Here is a 27,082-nt window from a genome sequence, read left to right as displayed (position 1 = left end):
TTCAGACTGTAATTTAGTTTTTTTGGGAAGTATATTTCAACAGTGATTCTGTGTTCTCCTGTGTGCATTAGCACATCGTAAAAATTTGTCCTCGTGCAGTTAATGGTTAATGATTCACTTGCTGAATTAGCTCTCTGACAGATTTTTTTCACCATAGGGTTAATTATTTTTCTCTTCATTATTAAGTATGTTTATGCAGCTGATGTGCATAAAGCATCACATTTAATCTGGTGGCTGTCCTTTTTTCTTATTTTTTTCTACATATTTCTCTTTGGAAAATGAAGGCTTTTATCTTTGCTTACAGGCTAAAAAATCTGGGAAAAACACAGGCTCTTCCACTTACTGGATGTTTGACAAAATATCCTTCTTGGGCCAAAAACATTGGCATTACTGGTGAGCTTCTTAGAAATTAAAAAAATCAGCCAAGTGCAGTGGCTCATGCCTGTAATCCCAGCACTTTGGGAGGCCGAGGCGGGCAGATCACGTGAGTTCGGGAGATCGAGACCAGCCTGGCCAACATAGAGAAAACCCCATCTCTACTAAAAATACAAAATTATCCAGGGATGTTGGTGCATGCCTGTAATCTCAGCTACTCGGGAGGCTGTGGCAGGAGATTCGCTCGAACCCGGGAGGCAGAGGTTGCGGTGAGCCAAGATCACATCACTGCACTTCAGCCTAGGCAACTAGATTGAAATTCCATCTCAAAACAAAATTTGAGAGGTGCCTTCTAACTCAACATGTCTTTTCCATCTGAAAAATATTCACGACTCATTCTGTATGATGTAAATATAGCACTCAAAAATGTACATGTTCATGTTCATGCCCTTAATTTTATACTTTATTATATGGAAAAATATATGAAATGATGTTGTGGATGTTATGCTCCTCTTTTTTTCTTAGAGTTAGAGAATATATTAGAGAATATTTCTGTGTTGAAAATTATTTTATTGGATAATTTTAGTCCTATAAGTCAGAATCACTTCCCTTTACTCTCTCATTTCACCTTAAATCAAATTAAAAATTCTACCAATGGCGACTTGGTAAAAATATGTGTGTGTGTGTGTGTGTGTGTGTGTGTGTGTGTGTGTTTCAGGAACCATTGCAATTTAGAGATGTGGCCATAGAATTCTCTCTGGAGGAATGGCATTGCCTGGACACTGCACAGTGGAATTTATATAGGGATGTGATATTAGAGAACTACAGACACCAAAGTCCCTTTGGTGCCCTGCGACATGCACAATAGCTATCTCTTCTGGCAATTGGAGATTGTTGAGGACACAAGCAATTAGCTATGAACTAAATCTTGGCCTCTACTATTGATAAGACCCCTCTTCATCCAAATTTTCCCAAATGTGTGTGCCACCCCAAAGGCATACTTACAGTCAGTATAGATAGTTCCTTCCTGGCAAAAGCATACTTACAGTCAGTATACCCTTGGCTTTGTAAATGTCCTAAAGCTTGGCTGAGTGCAAACAGTTCACATGCTTGGGCAGACCAATCTTTAGGCAGCCTTCCTGATTCTACTTCTTCAAGCGTCTCTCCATCAATCACTGAATACCTGTTATGTCTTTTCCTCTCAATCACCTGGGAAGACCCATCTATGAATAAGTGCCAACCTGTCTTGAAGGGAGTTTCTCCTAAGTCTGGTCGAACTTTTGTATGGTAGTCAATCAGATCTAAACATACATGCTCTCGTTTTAAGTTTGGATCCTCTGTTAAAAATCTTGCTGGATTAAGTGAATTATCAGTAGTAGTAGACTAATATTTTCTATTAGTCTAAATCTAGGTATGATATTCTCAATATTAAATCATCTTTTTCCAGTAAAATAGCCGCATATTTTAAAATTATTGAGTCAGTGATCCACCTCCCTGCTTTCTGATTTATTATAGTTCTAACTTGGTGGGGCAGGCTTACTGTTAACTTTCCTCCAAAGGTTACCTTCCTACTTTCTTTGACTAATACTGCTGTAGCTGCGATGGATTGGATACCCTGGGGCCACCTATGAGTGAGTGGGTCTAAGACCTTTGACAAGAAGGCCACGGGCTGTCGGCAGCCTCCGTGTTCTTGGGTTAGCATTCCTAGGGCTACCCCATTATTTACATTAATGAAAAGGTGAAATGGCTTTTCTAGGGACGGTAGAGCTAGAACGGGGTGGCTATGAGTGTCCCTTTCAATTCCTCAATTTGCTGGATTTCTTGGGAAGTCCACAAGAAATTATCAGCCTTCCACTGGGCAAGTTTCTCATATAGAAGTTTACTCTTTCATGCATATGAGTCAAATCCATAAATGACAATATCCAATTAGTCCTAAAAATTTCCTGAGTTCTTATTTAGTTTGAGGCAAGGGTAGGGAAACAATTCTCTTTCAGGTCCTGTTTTTCATTTACCTGCACTGATTAGGCAGCCTAAGTATTTAGCTTCAGGTTCTACATACTGAATTTTCCCTTTTGAGACCAGCAACCCCTCACACTGCAAGTGATTGAGAATGTGTGTAGAGAAGTCACCTACCTCTTTTATGTCTTTACCAGATATAAGAAGGTCATCCACGTACTGAAGCAGACATATTTGTTTAGGGACTGTGACTTTTTCTAGTACTTATTCTAGGATCTGAACAAAGAGGTTGGGGGAGTCTGTGAAACCCTGGGGCAAGACTGTCCATCAATATTGTTGTCTCTGCCCCAAATAGGGGTCTTCCCACTCAAAAGCAAATATATCTCAGCTATCATCAGACAAGGGGCATGCCCAGAAGGCGTCCTTCAAATCTATCATTGTAAACCATTGATGATCATATGGAATTTTGCTAAGAATGGTGTAAGGTTAGGAACGATGGGGTGAGTGATCTGGACTATTTGATTAATAGCTCTAAGGTCTTGCACCAATTGATATGATCCATCTGATTTCTTGACAGGCAGGATTGGGGTATTGTAAGGAGACACACAGGGTTCAAGAAGCCCATCTTTAACGAGACCCTCAATTACAGGCTTCAGCCCTACTCTGCCCTCTAAAAGAATGGGGTATTGCTTTCTCACTATTTCCCCAGGGGTTTTTAGTTTGATACGTATTGGAGGGGTTTGGAGTTTCCCTCTATTTCCTTCCTTTGACCAGACATCAGGATGAATATATTTCTCATCCAAAGCAATGAATAAATGTAGTGAAGTGAGGACTCCTTTAGGGCCCACTTGAAGGCCTATGCCTAGCCTTAACATTAAGTCCCTTCCTAATAAATTAGTTCCCACTTCAGGAATTAATAAAAATTGAATATGGGTAAATCAACCTTGATATCTGACTTCTGTGGTTTCTAAAATTTTTTGCTTAAATCCTTCTTCTTTTACCCCAGAGACTAAAAGTTCTTCTGAAGAGCAGGTGAGACCAGGTGGAGGGAAACAAACAGAGGAGCATGAAGCCCCTGAATCGACTAGAAAGGTGATAAATTCACATTTAGGTCCCACCTTCAAATTTATCAAGGGCTCCTGGTGGGACTCAAAAGAAGTGGGGCCCCTGACTCTCCTATTGTTCCTCAAAAGTCATGAGTGTGAGAGTTTCTCTCTCTCTGTCTAGTTCAGGACACTCCTTCTTGAAGTGGCGTGTTTTTCCACATTGGTAACATCTATCTTGTCCTTCTCCCTTCTCAGTCTTAGCATTCTCTGCCCTTGCCCCTCTATACTCCTTAGGGGGCTTATTAGTTGAGGACCTTGGCCCTCCAGATGGAGGCTTGGGTCCTCTTAAGACGGGTCTAGGCCCCTTATCATCTCTGGCACCTTGGAAGCCCTGCTGAGAGATATATGGATTTGAAGCCATCTGCTGGAAGGTAGATAACACAAGTTTTGTCTTTTGTTTTTGTTTTTCCTCTTCTCTTCTGACATATACCTTTTGAGCCTCCCTAAGCAGTTCACTCAGGGGACGGTCCTCCCAATTTTCTATTTTTTGTAGTTTTCTTGAAATTTCTGGCCAACTTTTAGTAACAAAGTGAAGTTTTAACATTCCCTGTCCAAGGAGATTTTCCAGATCAAGACCTGCATATTGTCTCATTTGCTCCCTCAATGTATCTAAGAACTTAGCAGGTCCCTCATCTTTTTCCTGTTGAATATCAAATGCTTTAGAAAGATTCTGAGTTCGGGGTACTGATTCTCAAATTCTTTTTATTATCATCTCCCTTAGATCTTGCACGTTTTCTCAGTGATTTGCATTGTTATTGCCCCACTGAGGGTCGTGGGTGGGAAATTTATGGTCCACAGGAGGAACATTTTGACCGGGTGGGTGCTCACGTTCCCAAACCGCCATAGCAGCCCTCTATACTTCATTCGTTCCCTGAAAAGAGGGTGCCCAAGATGGACATCAACTCCGCCCAAGTGCGTATCTGAGGCCCTAAAAATTGATCAATTTGATCTGCTACTCCATAAGGGTCATCCAGTAATGGCTTAAGCTCCTTTTTTTAAATTCCAGACCTCTGAACTAGTCGAGGGAGCATTTACAAAGCCAATAGCCCCCCCGCCTCGTGGTACCTCTCTTAAAGGAAAGAAAGTTGGATCTGGCTCTTCGGGTGTGGAGGGAAATGGAAAGTTTTGAATATCTTTTTTACATTGCTCTATTTCACGTTGAAGCCCCTTTAAAGAGGGATATTAAATAGGTTGGGAGGGGGCAGGCTGACAAGATGGTAATTCATAGTTGGGATTATAAGGAGGGAGGGCAATATGAGCAGAAGTACCACAAGCAGAGGATGGATCCACAGCAGCAGCTGGGGGAATAGAACAGGCTGGGGCACTGCCTGAAGCGTCTGGCAAGTAACCCGCAACCACAGCCGGAGGGGCGGCACAGGCTGGGGCGTAACCTGAAGCAGCTGGGGAGTAACCTGAAACCGCAACCTGAGGGACGGCACAGGCTGCGGTGTGGCCTGAAGCGGCTGGGGAGTAACTTGAAAGCACAGCCGGAGGGATGGCACAGGCTGGGCGTAACCTGAAGTGGCTGGGGAGTAGAGTAACCTGAAACCGCAACTAGAGGGACGGGATTAGGGGCAGCCGGAAGAGTGAGGCAAACAGGGGAGGGACCTGAGACGCGAACCAGAGGGTCGGAATTAGGGGTGCTGAACGAAGGAAGATGATTTAGAGGATCCCACGTGTTAGGTGTGGGTTGTCTAGGCATGGGAACTTCTTCCCTTTTAGAAGGGTTGGCTTCTGACTTTCTCCCTCCGGAGTCTAAAGGGTAAAGAAGAACTGGTCCCTGATGCCAGCAGAGGGCGTAATTGATCTCTTCCTGGGAGACAGGGCTGTTATCATTAACATGTTCCATTAAGAGCTGACAAATCCGCTCCTCATTAGACCCAAATTTTGGCCAGAAAAGTGAGGGTTTAAGGATGGGTTCTCAAGCCCAAATAAAACAACAATATTTTGTCATCTGCTATTTTCGTTTATACTTGGTTCTCATTATCTTTCCAATACTTATCAGAAGGAATTTCATCACTCTGGAGACACTTTAATTTTCCTGTCTTGCTTGAAACATTCCCCATCTTAGGGATTATTTGGTGGGTGGGGGGGCCCAACCACTCCTGTTAGAGATTTCTACCCTCCCCCTTCCTGGAGGCTTACTGAGGCTTTGGGGAAAAGGCCCCAATCCAACCTGTCTGGGATTTCTACCCTCCCCGTTCCTCTTTGTCTACTCTGTTTGCTCCCACCTCTAGTTGATAGCACGAGACCGCAGAGAGGACTCACTCACTCCACACAACCACAGTACTTAGTCCCATTCACACACTCTCAACCTCCAAATTATCCCATCCACCCAGGATATATTTTGTCGCCTTCGTGAAGTCTCCTACCTTATTCTGTGCACAAGAATTACCTAGTCCTCTTATTGCCGTGGTCTTGCAAGCCTCTCTTAACTGCTTTGCTGAGAATCCACATTTATTAATCACAACGGGTGTGTCTTGATCTCCCTCACCCTAGGGCCACTGTAACTAGACAGTAGGATGCATCCCCCCTGGGTGGGGTGACCAAAGGCCCCCTTTCTAAAGGAGAATATTTGAGCCGCAAAGTTGGGCGCCAGAACTGTTAGGAATAATGCTCAAAACCCTAAGGAAATTGAACACTCAAACAAAGGATTCTTAGCAAAGCAATTTTACTTCTGCCCAGAAGGATGCCTCCTTGTCCGGTTGCCATGAGAGCACACCTGAACAAAGGGGCATGAGAGACTTTATTCCTGACACAAGTCGTACTCCTCTACCTTTTCCCCATTGGCTGGGGTCGGGTCGCTAATCCCGGTTGGCTAAACATTTGACTTTTTTTTTTTTTTTTTTTTTTTAAGATAAGGTGAGCATGTAAAAGAAAATGGAAAGAAAGGGGAAGGGGTGTCTGTAATGAGCTAGAAAGTTAGTCCTCTTTCCAAATAAGGAAAGGAATGTGAGCTGGTAGTGATAACTTCTGGTACTGTGGTGTGCCTGGGTATCTAACAAAGGCAAAAAGGGAAAAAAAGGAGGAAAAATGGTGGGGGGTACTATGAATTAAAGAATAAAAGATTGATCAGATTATTTGAAGAGAAACCTCATCATATCCCACAAGGGTATATTCTTTCTCTTTTTTTGTAGAATGATTTTTAGTAATTTATTATTTGCATAAAAGAGTTTCAGGATCAGGCGCGGTGGCTCACGCCTGTAATCCCATCACTTTGGGAGGCTGAGTCGGGTGGATCACGAGGTCAGGAGTTCAAGACCAGTCTGGCCAAGATAGTGAAACCATATGTCTGCTAAAATACAAAAAATTAGCCAGGCATTGTGGAGGGAGCCTGTAATTTAACTAATCAGTAGGCTGAGGCAGAGAATTGCTTGAACCAGAGAGGCGGACGTTGCAGTCAGCCAAGATCGCACCACTGCACTCCAGCCTGGGAAACAGAGCGAGACTTTGTCTCAAAAAAAAAAGAAAAAACAGAGTTTCACATCCCATTTATTTGGAAAATCTTCAGAATTTGCTAATTTAGAAAAGAATTTCTTCAATATGTTTTATCTTAATCCAAACTTTCCACATTCCTGAGATGAGCTGTATTTTTCACTCTAAATTAGTGGTAATTCCAGAAATTTAGTGGCATAAAATATTGTTGCCCCTACCTGAAAATCTAATTGCCACCACCAATTTTTGATTCAGTAGTACCAGGTAGTAAGTAGAATTAAGAAACCTACAAATTGAAAGTATTTTCTAAATATTTAGAAATTTCTGTATAAATATGTATTTTGGTATTAACTTACTACAATATTTTATCACATCCTGTCTGCTTAGCCTGTTACTAGCTTGTAATTGGAGAATATGAGCAAGATTCATGTTATTTATTCTTAACGAAACAGGTATTGTTGTCTCTAAGCCAGACCTGATCACCTGTCTGGAGCAAGGAGAAAAACCTTTGACTATGAAGAGACATGAGATGATTGCCCAACCCTCAGGTAGGTGCGAGTGAAAATGAATACAACAGATGACACAGTTAAGAGGTCCCAAGGTCAAAGAGAAAGCCAGTCCTTAAAATGTGATTAGAGAAGCTGTGTTCCAAAGGAAATAGTTCCTGGGCAGCTGTTTTTTGTTTTTTAATTTTGCTCTCTCAAAGGGGTATCTTCTGTCTTATGCTTTTTTTGTTGTTGTTCTGGGATGAAGTTTTGCTCGTTAACCAGGCTGGAGTGCAATGGTATGATCTTGGCTCACCACAACCTCTGCCTCCCGGGTTCAAGCGATTCTCCTGCCTCAGCCTTCCCAGTAGCTGGAATTACAGGCATGCGCTACCATGCCTGGCTAATGTATTTTTAGTACAGAAGGGATTTCTCCATGTTGGTGAGGCTGGTCTTGAACTCCTGAAAACAGGTGACTTATCCGCCTCGGCCTCCCAAAGTGCTGGAATTACAGATGTGAGCCACCATGCCCAGCCCTGCCTTATGCTTGTAAATTCTCTAAGGATTCTACTTTTCTTTCGGTGAGCTTCCTTCAGGTTTACACTGAAAGCCAAATTCCTCTTCATGACATATGAGAGACTGCACAATCTGGCTTCTTTTTCATTGTTGTTGGGACTCACAAATGTATGCATGATTTTAAGAAACTAAAACTATTTTTTAAGGTTTTTTTCACATCAGATTTGAAATGTGTGAGAGTAGTTATTTCTGTTGCATTTTTCTGTTCATTTTTCTGCACAGTCCACTCTGTTATTACTATATAGTCTTGAGATATAATTTGAAATTATAAGTATGATATCCTTCTGCTTTGTTCCTTTTCCTCATGATTGCTTTGGCTATTCAAAGTTTATTTTAATTTCATGAAAATTTTAGAATTGTATTTTCCATTACTGTGAAAAAATACAACTGCAATTTAGATAAGAAGTTTCTTCAATCTATAGATCACTTTGGATAACATGGTGCTTTAATATTTATTCTTTCAATCCATAGACATAAAATATTTTAAAATTTATTTGGATCTTCTCTAATTTTTTACTGATTTTTTTATTGTAAAGACTTTTTACCTCCTTGGTTAATTTTTTTCTCAGAAATTTATTATTTAATGTTATAGTAAATAAGATTTTTTTCTTCCTCTATTTTTTTTTTTTTTTCCTTTTGAGATGGAGTCTCGAACTGTCACCCAGGCTGGAATGCAGTGGCACAATCTGGGCTCACTGCAACCTCCACCTCCTGGTTTCAAGCAATTCTCTTGCCTCAGCCTACCAATTAGCAGAGATTGCCGGTGCCCACCACAACATCCAGCTAATTTTTATATTTTTAGTAGAGACAGGGTTTCACCTTTTTGGCCACGCTTGTCTCAAACTCCTGACATCAGATGATCCACCTTCCTCGGCCTCCCAAAATGCTGGTATTGCAGCCATGAGCCACCGCACCCAGCCTCTTTCTGTATTTTATCAGATAGTTTGTTTTAAGTGAAAGAAACCATACATATACTTCTATGTTACTTTTATATTTTGCTAATTTACTGAGTGCATTTATTAGACAGGCTTTAATATACTGCTTAGTTTTTTAAATATAAAATTGTATAATCTGCAAACAGCAACTTTTTACTCATTTTTCTTTAATTTCAATGGATTAAAATTTTTTTTGACTAATTCTTCTGCCACATACTTCCGGTGCTAGATTAAAATAGAAGCGTTGACAATGGGCACAGTATAGTTTTGTATTGGTGTCTGAAGTTGATGGAGCAAACACCTCTTCAAGGTTTCTTACACTGATTTTAGAAGATAAAGATCTTCTTTTGTTGGTCCCTTAGGATGATGAGACACGCTCTGAATTTGTAGTGAAGAGGGGTTGCAGCTTGGTCACAAGGCTGCTGGGACTGCACTAGGGTCCATCTTTAGTTGGCTTGTTACAGGGGCTTGGGTAATTGTAATTCCCAGTTTATTTTTGGACAGACTGCAAATCTTTCAGGACTTTGCTCCATATGGCAGACATAAGGAATGTTTTTGAAGTTGGTTCTGCATATGGTGGGCCTTGTATCAGGATGTAGATGAGTAAGGCTTTCAGTGAGTACCAGAGATTATTTTTTTCAAGCAACTCTGTAGCTTTCTATGTAGGCAGAACTGGCCATGAACTGTGGCTCAGGTAACTGAAACTGAGTCACTGAACCACTTCAGGGAACCCTGTAAAGGCCAAGGTCTGCAGGCCTGCCTAGATGGCTGTGAATGGGCACCTTCCTCCAGGTCTCTGGAATGGCAAGACCTCTGCCAGACTGTGGCTGGAGGAGTTTCGGATGATTACACGGTAAGTTCAGAATTCTTAGTGGGACCAAGTTGGGTGAACCCTATCCTGGTCTGTAGCCTAGAACAGGGGTCATATAGTTTTCCACCTGAATGAGGGCCTGCCTTCTGAATAGAACACTTCTCAACCTTAAGCTTTAACAGTTTCACAACTCCCTCCCTGGATCTCACATCTCATAGAGGCACTTATTTTGGAGATGACATCTTGCTACATAACCCAGGCTGGTCTCGAAATCCTGGCCTGAAGCTGTTCTCCATCATTAATGTACCATGTAGCTGTCATTACAAGTGTGAGCCATAATGCCTGGTTTTCTAATAAAGGCATTTATTTATTTCTCTGAGACACTCTCTCATTCAGGCTGGAGTGCAGTGGTGCCATCTCACCTCCCTGCAACCTCTGCCTCCCGGGTTTAAACAATTCTCCTGCCTCAGCCTCCTGAGTAGCTAGGATTACAGACGTGTGCCACCATGACTGCCTATTTTTTTGGTATTTTTGTAGAGACAGGGTTTCACCATGTTTGCCATGCTGGTCTCAAACTCCTGACCTCCTGATCTGCCCATCTCAGCCTCCCAAAGTGCTGGGATTAAAGGCATCAGCCACTGTGCCCAGCCAATAAAGGCATTTTTGTCAGGGATGGCTGATGTTTTTTGCTGTAAGGGGATATAAAATTAGGGAACTTTTAACCTTTCATCTTACTGATGTCACTCTCCCTCTACATTTTGACTATTTTCTATTTCAAATTTGTCTGTAATTTTAGATTTATTTATGACAATATGCTAGAATTTGCATGTTATGCATGAAGTAAATTACATAATTAGTAGGCACTCCATATTTACCAAAATAATTACTTATAAATTTAAGTTTGCTGCAGGCAAAAAGGAATTACAGGGTTTTCATCTACTTTCTTCAGCCTATATCTGAAGAATAAAATAGTTTATTTCCTAATATTTTCTTTCACGTATCAAAGTGCCTAATCCTATTCTTCAAAGTATATATTTATATTTTCTATGTTTAACAATTTAAGTCTATTCTTTGCTTCTAAATTTGGATTTCAGCAGAAATTTAAAAGTTTCTTTTAAATTTAAACCCTAGTTTCTTTTAAATGCTTATTTATTAAAAACTTCTCTTTAGAATCTTCTATTTATAATTTTTTGGAAAAAAAAAAAGGTTTTGGCCGGGTGCAGTGGCTCACGCCTGTAATCCCAGCACTTTGGGAGGCCAAGGCGGGTGGATCATGAGGTCAGGAGATCAAGACCATCCTGGCTAACACGGCGAAACCCCGTCTCTACTAAAAATACAAAAAATTAGCTGGGCGTGGTGGCGGGCGCCTGTAGTCCCAGCTACTCGGAAGGCTGAGGCAGGAGAACAGCGTGAACCCGGGATGCGGAGCTTGCAGTGAGCCAAGATCGCACCACTGCACTCCACCCCACCCTGGGCAACAGAGAGAGACTCCGTGAAAGTTTTCTGCTGCTTTTGTTATCTACATAAACAAAGATATCACCTGCAAATAATGAACTAATTTCCAGTTTTATTCATTACAAATATTAACATTTTTTTCTGGCATATTTTTCCTTTATGCACCATTTTATACATTCACACACACATAGGACAATAAAAATATATCTAATTATTTAATTTTGGTTGAATTTCCATTAAAATAAGTGTTAACTATGATTATTTGTTTTCTGTTTGAAGAGGGCTTTTATTGTTGTACTCAAGAGCGTTGTTTCTGGAGACAAAGCTGCCTGTACTTTAATAGACAGATTCTGAAAAAAATTTGAAACATAAGCCATAAAATTTTATATTAATAAATTCAAGACAAAGCAGAAAGCATAGATTTGCTTTCAGCATTCTCAAGGAGCTTAGTTTTTATTAGCCACCTTATTAAAATAATTTGTTTTGTTCCAATAATTGTTCTTTTCTTCTGAAAATACGTACAATCTCATGCTCACACAAACACACTCCATAAGTTTCTTACACCTAAGGTTTATCTTCAGAGTAATATGTGTATATTTAACTGATGTAAATTAACACTAAAAGTCTACATTTGCAGGCAAAGACCACATGTTCAAAGAAAACCATATAACAAACATTTATTAATAAGTTTTCAGTATATGTATGATTTCTATTTCTTTTTTTCTTGAGATTGAGTCTGTCGCCCAGGCTGGAGTGAAGTGGTGCAATCTCAGCTCACTGCAACCTCCAGCTCCCAGTTACAAGTGAATCTCCTGCCTCAGCCTCCAAACATGCGCCACAATGCCCAACTATATTTTGTATTTTTAGTAGATGAGGTTTCACCACGTTGGCCAGGCTAGTCTTGAACTCCTGACCGCAGGCAATCCACCTGCCTTGTCCTCCCAAAGTACTGGGATTACAGGCATGAGCCACTGGGCCTGGCTGTATTTTATTTATATTTCTGTATAATTTTTATTATGATCATAAAAATAACCCTGTAGTCAATAACAATTTATTGTACATTTTAAAATAACTAAAAGTATATAATTAATTACACTGTTTTTAATACAAAGGATAAATGCTAGAGGTGATAGATACCTTATTTACCCTAATGTAGTTACTAAATATTGTAGGCCTGAATCAAAATATGCCATATAAAGCATAAATATATATACTATATACTCACAAATACTAATAATAAATTTCAGTAAGAAAAGAGAATAAAAATTTAACCTATGGGAACAATATTCTTAAATTCATTTGCTGTTTAAAGCCACTGGCAAAGTGATTACTAGAGACATTATTCCATTATGTACCAAATAGTATATTGCTACCATCTTTTACCTACACCTTTGAGTAAGGTGGGATAGGTTAGTGGCATAATAATGCTTCATTAAATGCACAATAGTCTTAACATGGTAAAAAACATAAAATTAAATTCACACATAATCTAACAATTTTTAAATGTACTGCATTTTATTACATAAAAGTACAATAAGTAAAATATATGAATTTAGTTTAATATACTTTTATCTATAATTATTTCTTGCACTATAATGTAGAAAAGTATTACTCTGAATACCTACCTTATACATTATTTCATATAGGTTAACTACAAAGAGCCTCTCCACTTATATTTTCATCATGCATCTTATATTTTAATGTCCTTACTTTTATAGAAAAGGTCATAAATGCCCAATTAATAAAAAACTATCTCTAATATCTCTGATGCAGCAAAAATTGATCACATGCTTTCACATGTGAATACAGTAAGAAAGAATAAAATAACAGCATAAAGTAATTTGAAAGCTGTATTACATCATTATCCACTTTTCAGAAAAATTTTTTTAAGGAAACAAATATACTTTTTTTTTTGAGATGGAGTCTTGCTCTGTTGCCCAGGCTGGACAATGGTGCAACCTCGGCTCACTGCAACCTCCGCCTCCCAGGTTCAAGCAATTCCAATTCTCTGCCTGAGCCTCCCAAGCAGCTGGGATTATACGCGCCCGCCACCATGCATGGCTAATTTTTGTATTTTTAGTACAGACAGGGTTTCACCATCTTGGCCAAGATGGTCTTGAACTCCAAAGTGTTGGGATTACAGGCATGAGCCACCACACGCAGCTGGAACAAGTATACTTTTAATGTAATTACAATGCTTCCAAAAATCTGCTTTTAAAGTTATACACAAATAAATTTTTTTTTTTTTTTTCCTGGAGACAGTTTCGCTCTTATTGCCCAGGCTGGAGTGTAATAATCTCGACTCACCACAACCTCTGCCTCCAGGGTTCAAGCCTCCTGAGTAGCTGGGATTACAGGCATGTGCCACCACGCATGGCTAATTTTATATTTTCAGTAGAGACTGGGTTTCTCCGTTTTGGTCAGTCTGATCTCAAACTCCCAACATCAGGTGATCCTCCCACCTTGGCCTCCCAAAGTGCTGGGATTACAGGCATGAGCCACTGTGCCCAGCCACAAATAATTTATCTAAGAAGTGTTTCCAAACTCATTATATTTGCAGGAATCTTCTTCAATATACATTCCCTGATGTTGCACAAAGCTTGGCAACCGCTTTAGGGTTTCCTTCTAATACAAAATGCGGGCAATAAGATCTGTAATACAAGCAAAGGTACTACAAACCTCTTTATATTTGTAATGCTTGTCTTCAGAATCAATACTCTTCTTCACCTTAAAGGCTTATATTTTCTGAAAGATTTTTTTCACAGTAATTGCTCTTTTATTTTTATTAACTATGAACCTTCTTCTGTTGAGTAAGATGTCATGGGCATTAATGGCTTTTCCATATTCTTTATATTTGTACAATTTTTCTCAAGGATAATAGCTTTCCTGTGAAATATGGTGTAAGCACTGATTAAAAGTTTTGCCACATTCTTCATACTTGTAGGTATTTTGGAAGTATGAATTACCTTACCTACAATAAAGTGTGGCAACCATATAAAGGCTTTGTCACATTTCATACATTTCTATGGTGTAGTATAATTTTTTTTATGCATAGAAAAGTTGGAGGTGTTGGGAAAAGCACTGTCGCATCTTTCAGGTTTGTAAAGGTCCTCTTCACCATGAATTATCGCCATGTCTCTTAAGAATTAAGAGCTTGTGGCTGGGAATTGAGGCTCATGCCTGTCATCCCAGCACTTTAGGAAGCTGAGGCGAGTGGATCACCTGAGCTCAGGAGTTTGAGACCAGCCTGGCAAATATGGCAAAAGCCCATCTCTACTAAAAATACAAAAATTAGCTGGGAATGGTGGTGGCACCTGTAATCCCAGCTACTCGGGAGGCTGAGGCAGGAGAGTGGCTTGAACCCAGGAGGCAGAGGTCACAGTAAGCCAAGATCGTGCCATTGCACTCCAGCCCGGGTCACAAGAGTGAAACTGCATCTCAAAAAATAAATAAATAAATAAATAAAAATAAAAGAATTGAGAACTTGTTACAGGCTTGCCACATTCATCACACTTGTAGGGTTTCTGTCCAGTATGAATTATGTGTAATAAGGGTTGAGAACTTCCTTAAAAAGCTTTGTCAGCCAGGCACAGTGGCTCATGCCTGTAACCCCAACACTTCGGGAGGCCAAAGCAGGCAAACCACCTGAGGTTAGGAGATTGACACCAGCCTGACCAACATGGAGAAACCCCATCTCTACAAAATTAGCCAGGTGTGGTGGTGCAGCCCTGTAATCCTAGCTACTAAGGAGAGTTACTTGAACCCAGAAGGTGGAGGTTGTGGTGAGTCAAAATTATGCCATTGCACTCCAGCCTGGGAAACAACAGCAAAATTGCCTCTCAAAAAAATAATAATAATAACAAAATAATCCTTTGTCACGTTCTTGGTTTCTGTCCAATATGAATTCTCTTATGTTTATTAAGGTCTGAGGACCAGTTAAAAGCTTTGCCACATTCTTTACATTTGTAAGGTTTCTCTCCAGTATGAGTTGTCTTATGTTCAGTTAGATTTGAGGATGTAGTATACGCTTTGCCACATTCTTCACATTTGTAGGGTTTCTCTCCAGTATGAGTTCTCCTATGTTTATGGAGGCCTGCAGACCATGTAAAGGCTTTGCCACATTCTTCACATTTGTATGGTTTCTCTCCAGTATGAATTATCTTATGCATAGTAAGGTGTGAGGAACGGGTGAAGGCTTTGCCACATTCTTCACATTTGTAGGGTTTCTCTCCCGTATGAATCTTCTCATGTTTACTAAGGATCAAGGATGAAATAAAGGCTTTGCCACATTTATCACACTTGTATGGTTTCTCTCCAGTATGAATTTTCTTATGTGAAGAAAGAGTTGCAGGATGGTTAAAAGCTCTGTCACATTCTTTACATTTGTAGGGTTGCTCTCCAGTATGGATTATCTTATGTGTAGTAAGGGTATAGGGGTACATAAAGGCTTTGCCACATTCTTCACAAATGTAGGGTTTCTCTCCAGTATGAATTTTCTTATGTGTAGTAAAGCTAGAGAAGTACTTAAAGACTTTGCCACATTCTTCACATTTGTAGGGTTGCTCTCTAGTATGAGTTATCTTATGTGTAGTAAGGTGTGAGGACTGGTTGAAGGCTTTGCCACATTCTTCACATTTGTATGGTTTCTCTCCAGTATCAATTTTTTTATGTGTAGTATGGGTTGAGGACTGGTTAAAAGCTTTGTCACCTTCTATATATTTCAAAGGTTTTTTTTCAGTATGTCTTCTTTTATGTCTCTTTGAATTTGAAAATTGATGAAAGACTTTCACATATTTACCACATTGAAATATTTTGCTCTGGGTAGTTGTCAAACATTGGTTAAGTCCATTATAATCTCTTTTGTGTAACTTACACTCATCCACACTTTCACAGCCTTTTTTAAAGTGTAAATTGCCATGTCCACATTTTTCAAATTTTCTCAGTATCACTTTTTGGTAAGAATCTTTTATTTTCTGCTCTGGCCAAAGGTCTTGGGCAAAATGAGAACACATAACTGAAAGAAACAATAAAAACACATTACTTCAATTGCTAGACTCAGATAAATATACTTTACAAATCTAACCTATAAAATTATACAAACTACATATAGCAAAATGCCACAAGCTGTAATTTCTTCATGGACATATAAAGGTAACAAAAACATACTGACCAAAATACATTTGTAAAAAATTTATAAATGACTTTTAAGTGTGTGAAAGTCCCTAGGTGAGCACAATGCAAACAGTCACATAGAAGATAAAGAAAAGTCTGTTACTTATATGCAACAGCTCTTCCTGCTCTCCAGTATAACATTGTGCCTTTAAAAGTAAATTGCCAACCTAGTGCAGTGGCTCATGCCTGTAATACCAGCACTTTCGGAGGCTGAGGTGGGTGAATCACTTGAGGTCAGGAGTTCAAGGCCATCCTGGCCAAGATGGTGAAATCCCATCTCTACTAAAATTACAAAAAGTTAGCCAGTCATGGTCATGGGCCGCTGTAATTCCAACTGCTCAGGAGGCTGAGGCATGAGAATTTCTTGAACCCAGGAGACGGAGGTTGCAGTAAGCCAAGATTGCACCACCGCACTCCGGCCTGGGCGACAGAGCGAGACTTCATCTCAAAAAAAAAAATTTTTTTTTAAAGTAAATTGCCAACAAGGCATGATAGCTCATGCCTGTAATTCCAGAAATTTGTGAGGGCAAAGCATGAGGATCACCTGAGGTCAGGAGTTTGAGACCAGCCTGACCAACATGGTAAAACCCCATCTCTACTAAAATACAAACAAATTAGCCAGGCGTGGTTACAGTTACCTGTAATCCTATTTGGGAGGCTGAGGCAGGAGAATTGCTTCAACTGTGGAGGCAGAGAATGTAGTGAGCCAAGATCATGCCACTGCACTTGAGACTAGGTAACAGAATGAGACTCTGTCTCACACATACACACAAAAATGTAAATTGCCAACTCCTGGTTTCCTTTTTAAAAAACAAGAAACATTGGCACATACGTCTTTATTTCTGTCTTCTAGGGGCTTTTTTAGACACCAGATAATGTGTCCCATGACATAAAATGCTAAAAAAAAATGGTGATATACATTGGAATGACAGTTTGAGTTTGCTGGGTCTAAAGGTAAATTATAGAGAAGCAGAGAAACTGCAAACAGGGAATGGGTATAGCAAGTGATTACTGACTATTAAGAAGAAATACGAATAAGCTGATTTAACTAAACAATAAACACAAAATTTTAGACAAGACTCATCCTAAAAACATGTTTGAAAAATCCCCAGAATCTCTAGCCAAGACAATTGATTTCATACTACGCCAGGACAAAGCTATATTATAAAGATTGTAACAGGTAGCTTTTTGTTAATTTCCAAATCTCTATCAAAGATTATAATGTATACCAAATATTAGAACATGGCCCCATCAAAAAAATTATAAACTTTTCAAAAGCAACCATAAAAAGTATACAAAGTAATTTTTAAAATTCCAAATGAATTGAACATCCCACTGTTGGTGGGTCATTCCTGTAATCCCAACACACTGGAAGATCAAAGTGGGAAAATACATGAGGTCAGAAGTTTGAGACCAGCCTGGCCAACATGGTGAAACCCTGTATCTACTAAAAATACAAAAATTAGCTGGGCATGGTGACATGTGCCTGTAATCCCAGCTACTTTTAAGGCTGACACAGGAGAATTGCTTGAATCCGGGCGGGAAACGTTGCAGTGAGTGGAGATTGTACCACTGTACTGCGGCCTGGGAAACAGAGCAACACTGTCTCAGAAATAAAATTTAAAAGGTTGGGTGCGGTGGCTGATGCCTGTAAACCCAGCACTTTAGGAGGCTGAGGTGGGTGGATCATTTGAGGTCAGCAGTTCAAGATCAGCCTGGCTGAGATCACGCCACTGCACTCCAGCCTCGGTGACAGAAAAAGACTCTGTATAAGAAAAAAACAGAAACCCAGACAACTGCTGAAGATCAGAAAAATGAGAATAAAAAGAAATACTAAAATACCAAAAAACCGAAAATTGTGGATATAAAAAATATAAAAAACTGAAAAATTTATTAAAAGAAAATATGATGTAAACATGAAAAAGCTGAATGAACAAACTTAGATACACACAAATATATTTATAACAAACACATATATAAGCAAAATTTCAAAAATCACATATAAGAATAGAATTTTGGGTGCTGCAAGATAAAAATGATGTTCCATTTATAAGCATAGTCTCATGAGATAACCAGATAATTTTTTTTTTTTAGACAGAGTTTCAATCTTGTTGCCCAAGCTGGAGTGCAATGATGCAATCTTGGCTCACTGCAACCTCCGCCTCCCGGGTTCAAGGGATTCTCCTGCCTCGGCGTCCTGAGTAGCTGGGATTACAGGCATGCGCCACCATGCCTGGCTACTTTTTTGTATTTTCAGTACAAACAGGGTTTCACCATGTTAGCCTGGCTGGTCTCAAACTTCTGACCTCAGGTGGTCTGCCCGCCTCAGTCTCCCAAAGTGCTGGGATTATAGACGTGAGCCACCACAACCGGCACCAGTGAATTTATTTAAAACATTCTTGCACGTCAGAAAAAAACTGTGATATTGCTAAAGTTATAATAATTTTTTTAAAAAGCTGTCAAATGCAATAATGCCATCAGCAAAATTGTACTACCAAATAAAACAAGTGCTTCCAAAATAACCAAATCCTGAGAAAGTATATTGGCACTGCATACACCATACACATCAAAGATGCTAAAAGGAGTCTCTTCCACTGAAAATAACATAATGCAAGAAAACAACAGATAATCTATGAAAATACATAACTTTCTGGAAAAGATATCCACATACACAAAAATGGAATTTCTTAACATTATCATAATGGTACAGAAAACATTTTTAATTACTCTCTAAATTTAAAAGATAAAAGTATAGAAATTATTGTTAACATCTGTTAATAAATATACAACATAAAAAATATAATTAGCAAAATCAGAAACAAAGTTGAAGGCAAATGTAATGATTTCAGTATATAACTGAAGTTAATTTTTTTACCACATTCAAATATATTGTTGGATCTTTTAGGTTTTATGTAATCCCCCATGTTACCACTAAGATAATAGCTGTATAGATACACAAAAGAAAATAAGAAAGAAACTGAAAGCATATCAATACAAAAAATTTAAAAAACACAAAAAAGACAGAAAATGAGTGAAAAAGATAGAAGAATCAAATAAAACAATTAATAAAAATAACTGTTTTTCTACTGCAGAAAACGATTTAAATATATATATAATCATCTTTCCAATCAAAAGACATACTTTTTTTTTATTTTTTGAGACGGAGTTTCGCTCTGTTGTCCAGGCTGGAGTACAGTGGTGTGACCTTGGCTCACTGCAACGTCCGCCTTCTAGGTTCAAGCAATTCTCCTGCTTCAGCCTCCTGAGGAGCTGGGATTATAGGCACCTGCCAGCATGCCCGGATAATGTTTGTATTTTTTAGTAGAGACAGCGTTTCACCATGTTTGCCAGGCTGCTCTCGAACTCCTGACCTTCTGATTCACCCACCTCGGCCTCCCAAAGTGCTGAGAACACAGGCATGAGCCACCGTGCCTGGTGGAGGTTACAGTGAGCCAAGATTACACCACTGCACTCCATCATGGGCAATAGAGTGAGACTCAGTTTCAAAAAAAAAAAAAAAGATGGTACATAAAAACTTTAAAGTTTTTAATAAAATATAAGAAATATGTAAATCTGCATAAATCTGTTAATAGATACACCATACAAAATAATTTTTATATCAGTAACAAACCATAAAATATAGAGGCATAGTTTTTGTATTCAATTGAAGTTACGAGGTTGAAACATATTGTTTTAACTTTAAGATGTATGTAATCTCCAGTTTTCAAGATGATTACAAAGATAATATTTATAGAAAGTACGCAAAAGAAGATAAAAAGTAATGAAAGCATGCCAGTACAAAATAAAATGAAAATTAAGAAAGTAAAACAGGAGATGAGAAAAATATAACTACTAGAAACACATAAAACAATAACAATCCAACTGCTAATGACAACTTCATTTCTTTATTCATTGTAAATATAAATTAATTATACTACTTAATAAAATCAAATGTAATCTTAGGACTTTGGAAGGCCAAGGTAGGCTCATCACTTGATCCCATGAGTTCAAGACCAGCCTGGGCAACATGGCAAAACTCTGTCTCTACAAAAAATACAAAAAACATAGATGGCTATGATGACACATACTTGTAACCCAGCTGTTTGAGAGGCTAAAATGAGAGGATCATCTGAGTTTTGGAGGTTCTGGCATCAGTGAATCATGCAAATCAGCCTGGTTGACAGAGTGAGACCCTATCTCAAAGTTAAATGAGGCCAGGCGTGGTGGCTGATGCCTGTAATCCCAGCACTTTGGGAGGCAGAGGCGGGCAGATCACCTGTGGTCAGGAGTTTAAGACAAGCCTGGCCATCATGGTGCAATCCCATCTCTACCTAAAATACAAAAAAATTAGCTGGGCATGGTGACAGGTGCCTGTAATCCCAGCTACTTGGGAGGCTGACAAAGAAGAATCGCTTGAACTTGGGAGGCAGAGGTTGCAGTGAGCTCACGCCATTGCACTCCAGCTTGGGCAACAAAAGTGAAACTCCGTCTCAAAATAAATACATAAATAAATATATACATATGAAGAAAAAGCTATAGAATGCCTCAGTGGTTTATTTAAAAGCATACAGTATGCTGCCTACAAGAGACTCATTGTAGCATTGAGTCAAATAGGCTGAAAGTAACAGAAGGAAAAAAATGTGTATATCATAAAAATAGTAACCACAATTGAGTGAGGTGGTCATAATTATATTAGACATAATATGCTATAGGTCAAGTACTACCATTAGACAAAGAATGATATTATATTATGGTAAAGTGAGTTAATTTACCAGGAATCGGTAACTATATTATTTATCTATCTATATGTATATGTGTATATAACATCAAGGCTCCAAAATATATAAAACAAATATTGACAAAAGTGAAGCAAGACATACATAGCAACATAAAAACTGTAGACATCAAGACCCCATTTGCAATAATAAATAGAAAATTCAGAGAAAAAATGAGAAACAGACAACTTACGCAACATTATAGACCATATTATTTTGCATACAGAGGAATACTTGAGACTGCATAATTTCTTTTTCTTTTTTTCTTTGTTTTTGAGACAGAGTCCTGCTCTGTTGCCCAGGCTGGAGTACAGTGGCGCAATCTCAGCTCACTACAAGCTCCGCCTCCCAGGTTCATGCCATTCTCCTGCCTCAGCCTCCCGAGTAGCTGGGACTACAGGCGCCCACCACCATGCCCGGCTAATTTTTTTATATTTTTAATAGAGACGGGGTTTCACCGTCTTAGCCAGGATAGTCTCGATCTCCTGACCTCGTGATCCACCCACCTGGGCCTCCCAAAATGCTGGGATTACAGGTGTGAGCCACCGCCCCCAGCCGAGTGCATAATTTTTTTTTTTTTTTTTTGAAGCAATCTCGCTGTCGCCCAGGCTGGAGTGCAGTAGAGCAATCTCAGCTCACTGCAAGCTCCGCCTCCCAGATTCACGCCACTCTCCTGCCTCAGCCTCCCAAGTAGCTGGGACTACAGGTGCCCACCAGCACGCCTGGCTTTTTGTATTTTTGGTAGAGACGGGGTTTCACCATGTTAGCCAGGATGGTCTCGATCTCCTGACCTCATGATCCACCTGCCTCGGCCTCCCAAAGTGCAGGGATTACAGGCATGAGCCACCATGCCCAGCCAAGTGCATAATTTTTAAAGAAAAATAATTTATGTGGCTCACAGTTTGACAGACTATAAGAAGTGTGTGCTAGCATCTGCTTCTGGTGAGGATCTCAGGAAACTTACAATCATGGTGGAAGGTAAAGAGTAATTGGACATACTATATGTTAATGAAACAGAGCAAGTGTGAGGTGAAGAATCCAGGTTCTTTTAATGAACCAGCTCTCATTTGAATTAATACGGTGTAAAGTTTTGGTTACCAAGAGGATGTACCATGCCATTCATGAGAAATTTGCCTCCATGACACAAACATGTCCCACCAGGTCCCACATCCAACATGGAAGATTTATTTTGCAGCATGAGGTCTGGAGAACATGAACATGGAAACCATATTATAGACCAACTAGGCTTCACAGACACATGCAAAACTCTCCAGTCAAAAGCAAGATAATACACAATATTCTTATTTGCATCTGGTATAATCTGTTAGGACACATACCAAGTTTTATTAAATTTAAAAGTACTGACTGGGTGCAGTGGCTCTTGCCTATAATCCTAACACTTTGGGAGACCTAGGTAAGAGGATCCATTAGGGCCAAAAGTTTGAGACCAGCCTGGACAACATAATGAGATCCTAACACTGCAAACAAGCAAACAATTAGGCAGACATGGTAGTACATGTCTGTAGTCCAAGCTGGTCAGAAAACAGAGGTGAAAGGATCACTTGAGCCCAGGAGGCTGAGGCTATAGTGAGCCAAAATTATGCCACAGCACTACAGCCTTGGTGTTGGTAAGATGTTGTCTTAAAAAAAAACAAATCAATTTAAAAACACTAAAATTATACATTGTGTGTTTTCTAACAAAAACTGAATGACACTAGGAATTAAAAGCAAAAGGTAAATTGGCAAATTCAAAAATATGTGAATATAAAACACTCTGATTCAACATATTCTTGCTCAGGGGTTAAAAAATTTTATTCTTCACAGATGTCAATACAACCTACAGTTAAAGGCTACAGTAACATAAACAATGTGATACTGACACAAAGATAAACAGATGAAAGACCAGAATAGAGAGCTCAGAAATGAACCCTTCTATATACGATCCAATGGTCTTTCAAAAAGTTGCTATGAGTACAAAATAGAGAAAAGTAATATCTTCAAAAAATGATGTTGAAAACTGAATATCAACACTGATAAAATAAAATTGGGTTATTTCCTTGAACGATACAAAAACATATTTTAAACAAAATACTTAGACATAAAGAAACTAACAAATCTATTAGAAAAAATACAGGAAAAGGACATTACATTGGTCTTGCCACCATTTTCTTAAATACGACATTAAATGCATAAGCAACAAATACAAGAAAAGTTTAACTACACTAGACATCAAAATTTCTGTACATCGAAAGAAAATTCAAAAGTGGCAACATCCCTTAGAAAATGGATGAAAACATTTGCAGATTTCATGTGAAGGAAGTTAATGTTCAAAATAAATAAAAACTCTTAAAACTAATCAATAAAGTTGAATAACTTGATTTAAAAATGAACAAAAAAATTTTCATCAAAAAACTACACAAATGGGAAAAAGCATTTGAAAGAATGCACAAAATTACTGATTTGTAGAGAAATTAAAAAAACACAATGACAAACAAAATCACCTCATATCCATTAGAATGGCCACTGTAAATTTTTTTAAAAACACCCAATCTGTTGATGTTGCAATAAAAATGAAACCCATGTTGCTTCTTGCTGGAAAACAAAGATGCAGCCATTATTTTAAAATGTTATAAATGTTCCTCACTTATTATATCTATTTACAAAATACGTAACACAGGCCAGGCCCAGGTGCTCAAGCCTGTAATCCTAGCACTTTGGGAGGCCAAGGTGGGTGATTACCTGAGATCAGGAGTTTGAGACCAGCCTGGCCAACATAATAAACCCCATAATACTAAAAATACAAAAAATTAGCTGGGTGTGTTGGTGGGCACCTGTAATCACAGCTACTTGGGAGGCTGAAGCAGAATTGCTTGAACCCAGGAGGCAGAGGTTTCAGTGAGCTGATATCACACCACTGCACTTCAGCCTGGGTGACAGAGTGAGAATCCATCTCTAGAAAAAAAGAAAAGCAACACAGGACCTGGAAGACATATTTGAAAATCCATGTTTATTGCACCAGTATTCACAAAAGCCAAAAGGTTGAAGCAACCCAGATGTCTCTTGATTTATAAACACATCAAAATATGTAACATATACATACAATGGAATATTATTCCATCTTAAAAAGAACAATCTTGTCACATTTTAAGATGAACATTGAGAATATTATGTCACATGAATTAATCCAGTAACAAAATTATGGATATCTTAAGTAGTCAAATCATAAAACAGAAAGTGGAAGGTTTGTCTGTCGAGGGTGAGAGAGGGTAAAATGAGCAGTTGTTATTTAATGGGTATTGAGTTTTAGTTTTACAAGATGTAAAGTGTCTAGAAGTATTTTACATAACAATGAGAATATACTTAACATGCCTGAAATGAACAGCTTTTTTTTTTGTTTTTTGGAGACAGGGTCTCACTCTGTCATTCAAGCTGGAGTGTAGTGGCACAATTTTGACTCCCCCTCAATCTCCCAAGTAGCAGGTACCACAGCTGCATACCACCATGCCTGGCAATTATTAAATTATTTTTATAAAGAGGGGTCTCCATATCTTTCCCAGGCTGGTCTCAAACTTTTGGGCTCCAGGGATCCTCCTGTGTTGGCCTCCCAAAATCCTGGGATTACAGACGGGAGCCACAACCATGCCTGGCCCTGAAAATGTACACTTGAATTAAGATGGTAAATTTTATGTTATGTGTTTTTAAAACAATTTTTTTAAAGAAAAACTGAAAAAAAATCCAGAATTATAAATCTTTTTGAAAATTACCTTCAAATCAAACAAGTATTTCTCTCACAAAAGGAAATATATATTCATCATTAAACACATGGTGAAAAAAAAGACTATCTCCATGACTACTCACTTAAACAAGATAGTTTATGGTCAGTTCTGCCTATATAGAAACCCACAGTTATCTGAGGGAATGCTCTCTGATACTCAATAAAAGCCATACTCATCAATATCCAGATATAAGGCCCACCATATGCAGACCTGACTACAAAAACATACCTAGTGTCTTAACTACGGAGCAAAGCCCTGAAGGATATGCAGTCTGTCCAAAAATAAAATGAGAATTACAACTACCCAAGCCCCTGTAACAAGCCAACTAAAGGTGGACCCTAGTGCAGACCCAGCAGCCTTGTCACCAAGCTACACCCCCTCTCCACTACAAATTCAGAGGGCATCTCATCACCCTAAGGGCCCAACAAAAGATCTTTACCTTCTAAAATCAGTTTATAAAAACTTGAAGGCCGGGCGCGGTGGCTCACACCTGTAATCCCAGCACTTTGGGAGGCCGAGGCGGATGGATCACGAGGTCAGGAGATCGAGACCATCCTGGCTAACACGGTGAAACCCTGTCTCTAATAAAAATAAAAAAAAAATTAGCCAGGTGTGGTGGTGGGCACCTGTAGTCCCAGCTACTCGGGAGGCTGAGGCAGGAGAATGGCGTGAACCCAGGAGGTGGAGGTTGCAGTGAGCTGAGACTGCACCACTGCACTGCAGCCTGGGCAACAGAGTGAGACTCTCTCAAAAAAAACCAAACAAACAAACAAACAAAAAAAAACTTGAAGAGGTGTTTGCTCCATCAAATTTAGGCACCAATACAAAACTATATTGTGCCCATTGTCAATGCTTCTATTTTAATGTAGCACTGGAAGCATGTGGCAGAAGAATTAGTCAAAGAAATAAAAAAAACCATTGAAATTAAAGAAAAATAAGTAAAAAGTCGCTGTTTGTAGATCGTATAATCTTGTATTTAAAAATCAATAAATAGTACATTAAAACCTGTCTAAAGTGATAAATACACTCAGTAAACTAGCAAAATATAAAATTAACATACAAGTGTATGTATGGTCTCATACACTTAAAACAAACTATCTGATAAAATAGAGGAAGAAAAAAATCTTATTTACTATAGCATTAAGTAATAAACTTCTTAGAAAAAAACCAAGGAGGTAAAAAAATCTTTACAATAAAAAAACTATGGGCCGGGTGGGGTGGCTCATGCCTGTAATCCCAGCACTTTGGGAGGCTGAGGTGGGTGGATCACAAGGTCAGGAGTTCAAGACCAGCCTGGCCAACATGGTGAAACCCCTCTCTACAAAAAATACAAAAAAAATTAGCCAGGCATGGTTGTATGCACCTGTAATCTCAGCTACACAGGAGGCTGAGGCAGAGAATTGCTTGAACCCAGAAGGCAGAGTTTGCAGTGAACCAAGATCACACCACTGCACTCCAGCCTGGGCAACAGAGCAAGACTCCTTCTCAAAAAAAAAAAAAAAAAAAAAAAACCTATGAAAATATTAGAGAAGATCCAAATAAATTTTAAAATTGCCATATTAACCAGAGTGATCTATAGATTCAATAAACTTCCTATCAAAATTGCAGTGGTATTTTTTTCATAGTAATGGAAAATACATTTCTAAAAGTTACGTGATACTAAGATAACTTTGATAGCCAAAGCAATCTTGAGGAAAAAGATCAAAGCAGAAGGATATCATACTTATAATTTCAAACTATATTTCAAGACTATATAGTAATAAAAACAGAATGGACTGTGCAGAAAAAATGAACAAAAAATGCAACAAAAACTAATACTGTCACACATTTCAGATCTGAAGCAAAAAGACAACTTAAAAAAGGGTTTTAGTTTCTCAAAATCACACAGATATCTGTGTGTCCCCAAGGCAACGGAAAAGCAGCCAGATTGTGCAATCACTTATATGCCATAAAGAGGAATTTCGCTCTCACTGTGAACTTGAAGGAAGCTCACCGAAAGAATAGTAGAATCCTTAGAGAATTTAAAAGCATGAGACAGATGTCCCTTTGTGAGAGAAAAATTAAATAAATAAATAAATAAATAAATAAATAAATAAATAAATAAAACAGCTGCCCAGGAACTATTTCCTTTGGAACACAGCTTCCCAGATCACATTTTAAGGACTGGCTTTCTTTTTGACCTTGGGACCTCTTATCTGCATTGTCTGTTGTGTTCATTTTCATTC

General features: G+C 38.8%; 2 protein-coding genes across 6 annotated transcripts in view; one reads left to right on the top strand and one right to left on the bottom strand.

The window, feature by feature from the left end:
- Window positions 1–737: 737 nt before the first annotated feature.
- On the top strand, window positions 738–9,527 carry LOC103783554 (zinc finger protein 486-like). The gene is made up of 4 exons (XM_055102848.2): window positions 738–782; window positions 1,094–1,220; window positions 7,325–7,424; window positions 7,944–9,527. Exons 1-4 carry the CDS (start codon window positions 738–740, stop codon window positions 7,990–7,992), a joined length of 321 nt encoding a protein of 106 aa, XP_054958823.1. The 3' UTR covers window positions 7,993–9,527.
- Window positions 9,528–11,785: 2,258 nt separating this feature from the next.
- LOC100968226 (zinc finger protein 486) overlaps window positions 11,786–27,082 on the bottom strand; it is a 34,473-nt gene continuing 19,176 nt past the window's right edge. For 2 of the 5 annotated variants that reach the window (XM_024926527.5, XM_055104096.2), the window contains exon 4: window positions 11,786–16,148. In XM_024926527.5, the coding sequence (XP_024782295.2) occupies window positions 15,010–16,148 (1,139 nt within the window). In that variant the 3' untranslated portion in view covers window positions 11,786–15,009. Of the gene's footprint in view, window positions 16,149–16,944; window positions 24,731–25,296; window positions 27,080–27,082 lie in introns of those variants that run through there. The other 3 variants (XM_063600064.1, XM_034944151.3, XM_055104099.2) reach the window with 3 other exon arrangements.

Source organism: Pan paniscus, chromosome 20 (assembly GCF_029289425.2).
Source record: "Pan paniscus chromosome 20, NHGRI_mPanPan1-v2.0_pri, whole genome shotgun sequence".
In the NCBI taxonomy this organism is placed as follows: domain Eukaryota; kingdom Metazoa; phylum Chordata; class Mammalia; order Primates; family Hominidae; genus Pan; species Pan paniscus.
The sequence above is the reverse complement of the archived record's forward strand: the minus strand, read 5'-3'. Positions and strand labels throughout refer to the sequence as shown.